General features: G+C 39.8%; 1 protein-coding gene across 2 annotated transcripts in view; it reads left to right on the top strand.

The window, feature by feature from the left end:
- The first annotated feature begins 3,339 nt into the window (after positions 1–3,339).
- Positions 3,340–6,024, top strand: part of LOC306775056 (tetraspanin-2-like) — an 11,774-nt gene continuing 9,089 nt past the window's right edge. For both annotated transcript variants that reach the window (XM_079265269.1, XM_079265268.1), the window contains exon 1: positions 3,340–3,652. In XM_079265269.1, the coding sequence (XP_079121395.1) occupies positions 3,449–3,652 (204 nt within the window). In that variant the 5' untranslated portion in view covers positions 3,340–3,448. The remainder of the gene's footprint in view (positions 3,653–6,024) is intronic.

Below are 6,024 nucleotides of genomic sequence, written 5' to 3'. Positions count from 1 at the left end.
GCTAAAAAACAGCACTGAGGCTTCATCAATTTAATAAAACATGTAAAAAGTTATTTTTGGAACGGAAAACGTTTCTAAGCACGTTATAGGGCGTTAGTAGCTGACTATGTGGACTGCGCATGCGTCCTGCTGAGTTCAAGGCCACAGCGTAGTATCACTTAAGTCCTGCATTCAAAATGTTCGTAAAAATACAAATATATTAAAATCTACATATACTTAATGTATCAAAAGTAGAAGGACTCATTATGCAGAACGGCTAATCATGTTCATTATATAATTGGATTATAAATAATGGTCAATGTGTTCATCATTTTAATTTTGCAGCTGGAGCTATTTTTACTACTTTGTACTGCAATCTTTAATAATACATCATTTATAAATTGATTATATTTTGTATTAACAATCTTAATCTGCAAAGTACCCAATGAGCTTTGAAATCAATGTACCGGTAGTGGTTTAAAAAATAAAAAACAAAAAAACTTTTAGGGCAGACAAAGTAAACGTAGAAAGAAAACAACGACAATTAATTGAGCGGGATTCTTGACCTCAGATACAGTTTGACATAAATAATCTTATGGTCTTTAAGACAATAAGATGTGGAATAGAATTCAAATTAAACAAAACAAATGCAATGACATGTATTCAAACTTTTACATCTCCGTCTGTCCACTAGACGGAGACATTGATCAGACCAAATATTTACTCCACTGTGTCGGTCTAGTCCAAAGGTTTCCATTCAGCCATACTCTCTCAGTGATACAGATGCACATACACGATTGTTTTGGTTTTAAGTTTTCAGATGTTGATACACACTGTCAAGACCCTGTATTTCATAACAGTCTACTACAATTATCTTAAACATGTTTCATTATTTATCATCAATTGAGTAGCATGGCTTGTCCTCATAAAAGCATACAAGTCCAAAATGATTTTAATCGTCTGTCTTGTCACCCCTGATGTCGGTTGGATCATAAGCATGACAGTTTGCCCATATGGAGATCAGGTTACATTGCTGCAGATTTACATATGAAGCACAGCAGAGGAGGGTGAGGAGGGTGAGGAGGGTGAGGAGAGGCGGCTGTGGAGGGACAATGGGATTCTGACTCCATTATACTCCGAGGATATGGTTTCAGTTTGTGTGTACTTCTACTGTGAGAATTACAGCCCTGAATTGGATTGGATGACCAAACTGATATCAGGTTATCGTTGATGCAGTTCAGTGACTTTATTCAGTGTTACATGGACACTATTAATCATTTCTGTCCCTCATATCGCTCTCATCTATCCATCCATCTATGCATCTATCTGCTGACTTTTGCTGGAGTTGTCATCTGATAAATAAAGAGGCGGTGATGTGATGCGTCTCGTGATCTGATCCTCACTGATACTCTGGCAGAAGAATAGGGGGTCGCTGTTTCCCTCCCACATCAGAGCAGCAAACAAAGGCGACACAAACATGAGAAGCTTGACTGTCAGAGCGGGTGAACCCGGCCTGACCCCCCCCCCTTCCTCCTCCGGCCGGCAGAGTAGACATAGAGGAGCTTCATATGCGGCCTTCATGCACAGGAACTGGCTTACATACAGAGCACGATTTGCATATCACACACATTGACACAAACAGGTATTTCTGTTTCCCCTTCACAAGTTTCGTCAAGACAGTGCAGACAGTAGTTAAGAAAAGTTGCAATGGAAGATTTGTTTTTCGAAGATATGCATGTTGTACTGTTTTGAAAATATAGGGTCTTCAGCTTTCAGAATCTGTAAACTAACTGTATGTTGTCCAAACTATATCTTATTGCAAAGTATTTAAGGTTAGGATAGGTTGTCAGGCAGCGAGTTGCAACAGTTTTTGCACGTTTTTTTGCAAATTCGATGTTGCAGGAATGAGGCCAAAAGCCAAGAAATGAGTTCGCATTTTTGCACTTCCAATTCCCTCGGCTCAAAGTCAACGGGTTTGTGGTAAGATGCCTGAATTCAGCTCTGTGGTTTACACAGGCTTACGATATTTTCACTTGTACGTGATCTTGTGTTTGCCACAGAGCTTGTTTTCTGCAATAATCCAAAATCCCATTGGCTTTTTGTCGAGGGGACCAATGTGATGGTAATTTCCAGGGTTGGCCTAAAAAATAGTCATCCCTGCACCACTCGATTGTGGATTATCATCTAGACAGCAACTTGTGTTCAAAAGATCAGGGGTCATTTTCTTATCAGTCGACAATAAGATGTTTCATATCACTGGATTGCAGAAATGACGAGCTTTCTACAGCACCTAAACGCATCATGACTCAAAAACAACATTGTTTCGTTTCCAGCGGTGAAACTTCATATTTTACAGTCACACTCATAAAGCTATGTTCATGCACACACTTCACCAGGACTTATGTTATTTTTACCGAAACAGCAGAGTTTAATAACTTAACAGGTTAACTTAGATTCACTAATAACTTACAACTTTATTCCTCAGCTTCTTGCCTTTCAAAGCAGCCCCAGAATTTGAATATAAGCCTTATAGTTGTGGAGATATTCCTGATTTATTTTGGGTGTTATTTTAGGCGTTTTTTCCCAGGGGTAGGTCTTAAGAGGTAAGGCTTTTAAACTAAACACAGATACTATTATTATTTCATGATGATAGCTAACATATTTATTTTTGAAGAAATATTCAAATTTGAACATATGTAGACTGGTAAACTCAAGTCAAATTATTCTGGAATTTGACTTGACACATAACAAGCCCTGGTATATCGTTAATATGTGACTAATCTCAGGTTGCTGTGTGTCTTGGGTGCATATATTTACACAAGTTCCCATATTTCCATAATAAAAACTGATATCAGTGGCACGTACAGGGTGATGCAGATTGAGAAGCGTTGGTAAACTGTTGTCCAACTTCAAATTGTAGGTCATGAAGGTATGAGAGGTGAAAGTGAATATTTAAAAAATGCATTGCTCAACAGTGGGACCTCTGAGAGTCAATTGATCATTAAATTCATTGTCAAAAGTAGCACAAAAAATAGAGACTGACAACAGATGTCTGATTCTACACCAGTTTCACATCTCCCGCCCACATAGATTATATAATTTGGTATTTACTCATCCACACGTTTCCTTCTCAAATAAGGTTTCTTGCACAACATGTGACTGAACAGAATTCTTGCTGAATTTTATTTTTTGTGATTAAAGAGGGTTCTTGTTGGCTTTTATTTTTTGATTCAACGTTTGAAAAGCAATACCCTCATTTTCACTGCGTTTATTTCCAAGCGGTGATATCACACACTGAACTGAACCTGTTCCCTACGTTGTTGGGGGACTTCCCGGAGTGTCCCTCGGGGGTCCCACATCGTCCCTGAACACCACCTTGGGTACCGCGACACAAACACACGCGCGCGCGGATGGGCGGTGAAAGTCAGCGTGCGAGCAGCTGCCAGCCAGCCCGTGCAGCTTTGTGCGCATGTTCTCGTGCTTGGATGGTGAAGCTGTGCAGGTCTTCCTCATCATTGCATGGTTGATGTCCAACTGGGAGACGCGAGGATTTGCAGAACAACAGCGTTCCGAGATCGGGAATATCGACAAATCAGGTGGCATCATGAGCAAAGTGCAGGGAGGGATGAAATGCGTGAAATACCTGCTATTCGTTTTCAACTTCATCTTTTGGGTAAGTCCGCTTCGCTGACATGAAACAACGTTATTGCTGTTGTTGAAATCATCATGTCTGTCACGTCGTATACTCCGTTTGATTTATTTGTTTTAAACGATCAAGCTTTGTTTGCATGGGAGAAAAACCTGCTCGTGCTCCGCCTTCTTGAAGTGTTTACATGGTCAAGACGCTGCTGATAGTCTGTCCATTTCTATTGTTAGATCTGGTTTTTAATGAACCTGTTATACACGGAAAAACACTGGGGAGTTGATTGTGCAGATGATCCACCTGCTTGGCGCAAACTCCTCTCTGACTCTGTTCTGTTTCCTTAAATCGTAAAAAACAATCCTTCATTATGTCATCAATCATCATTTAAATCCATTATAAATTGGCCGCTTGAACACGTGTAAATTAATGAGTAAATCAAAGGAGAGACTGTAAGCCACGAACCATTTTAACGCTCATGGGCTGTGGTCGTCCTGCAGCATCAGCGCTGCAGTGTGCTGACACTTTTCCAACACACCCACTGTTCAGTGATCTGATCTCATGATCTGGCATTGTGCTGTGACTTTCCTGCAGCAGGTCTAAGGGTTTGGGCAGAGGGTGGTGTTTCTTTAGTTTTTTTAACGTACAGAGTTCATCTGTTTTCGGAACACCGTGGAAGGTTTTCTTTTGGTCTATATGCTTGATACAATCTGCTCAGATAAGCTTATCTGTGGCTCCGGCTACTGTAGACTCACTTTCGATTTTCTGTGCTGTAATTTATCATCTGAATATTAGATGATGGCAATACTTGTTAAACGTGATGTCTAAGGGTTATGCATACATGCAACCTGTTTAACTAAAGACTGAAAGACGGATTGTTCATTTCCAGGCTGTTTTATTTTGAAAAAGTAGACATGCAGGCAGGTCCCTGCAGATTTGTCCTGCAACTCATTGGGGGTCTTGACTCCCAAGTTGCAAACCATTGCAATCCTCTGCGTACATGTATTGTGTTTAAATGGCTCCCTTGTGTTTTTTCAGCATTAGTTCAGCTTGCAACGTGGTTAAAGTAAATGTATTAAAATAGATATCACAAATACATGAAAGGGCTGCAACTAAATGATTCCTCAACAATCTTTTGGTCAGTAAAATATCTGAAAATAGAGACGAATGTACCTTTTCCACAAGCCAAGGGTGATGTCTTTAAATTATAGTTTTGTCTGAAAAAGAGTCCAAAATCCAGAGAGATTAAATTTACTATCACATAAAACAAATAAAAGCAGCACACTATCACATTTGACAAGCTGGAAGTAGGTCATGCTTCACATTTCTATCTTGAAAAATGACTTGAACAAGGCATTGATTACCACAGTAGTTGCAGATCCATTTTAGCGATTAATTGAGTAATTACGTGCTGTCACAGACTCTCTGCAGTTGTCGTGGATGGACGGATGCTCATGTTTTACTGCTAAATGATACAGTATATTGGGATCGAAACGGCTGCATTGACTCATCTGTGCTCTGTAAGACTTGTGTCACACAAACGGACAGCGGCCTCTTTGTTTGGGAGTTTGGGGACTGAAAGCAGAGCTGTTGTGGTCGGAGCCAGAAGGAACGTATACAGTACGTTGTCATTTTGGGCTGCAGAGCCAAACAAGCAGCCAATGCCATGTGTGAGTTACATCACCCACGGCACTGTGAGGCTGGCACAGCTTGTGGCTGAAATGCACCATGGGAGATGCATCATAGATGCTGCCGTTAAGACCTGATATTTTGACGGTCCATATGGAAACATGAGCTGCTGTTCTCCTCCTTCAATCATTTGTTCTCTTGCATTTCTTGCAGTCTCTTCACTTGATATGTTTTCCTCCGAATTTGGTTGTTCACTGTTGCAGTTCAAATTCATTGTCGGATATCATGTCACATAAGATAAGTAAGAGAAAAAGGTTTGATATTTAGTTCTCAATCTGTTAATTTTTTTCTCATTTAGACTTATTGTGGAAAATGTTCTAAAACTGAATTTGTAATATCCGCTTTTACATGATACGCATTTAGCATTCAATATGTATCTTCATATGTATCTTAAGTGGATGTAAAATTGGCAGTAACCAAATAATGCTATTTCTTGTATGTAGACGGTCAGAAGGATAAACGTTCTCAGGGTGACACCTTCCAATCGATTGGTTTATTTCTGGTCAAACAGGGAGCAACGATGTTCTCTCAATGCTGTGACAAACACACCTGATACTCTTTTAACTCGGGCTGCACTTCAACGTATGACCACTGACAACATTGCAAAAATGTCTTAAGCAAAAAAAAAAAGTTATTTTGGCTGCACATGAAGCTTATGATCCTTTTTAAGAGTCGAAACAAGTCTTAAACTTCGACTAAATCTTTGGTCGTTGAAG

This window comes from Melanostigma gelatinosum, assembly GCF_949748355.1.
Source record: "Melanostigma gelatinosum genome assembly, chromosome: 3".
In the NCBI taxonomy this organism is placed as follows: domain Eukaryota; kingdom Metazoa; phylum Chordata; class Actinopteri; order Perciformes; family Zoarcidae; genus Melanostigma; species Melanostigma gelatinosum.
The sequence above is the reverse complement of the archived record's forward strand: the minus strand, read 5'-3'. Positions and strand labels throughout refer to the sequence as shown.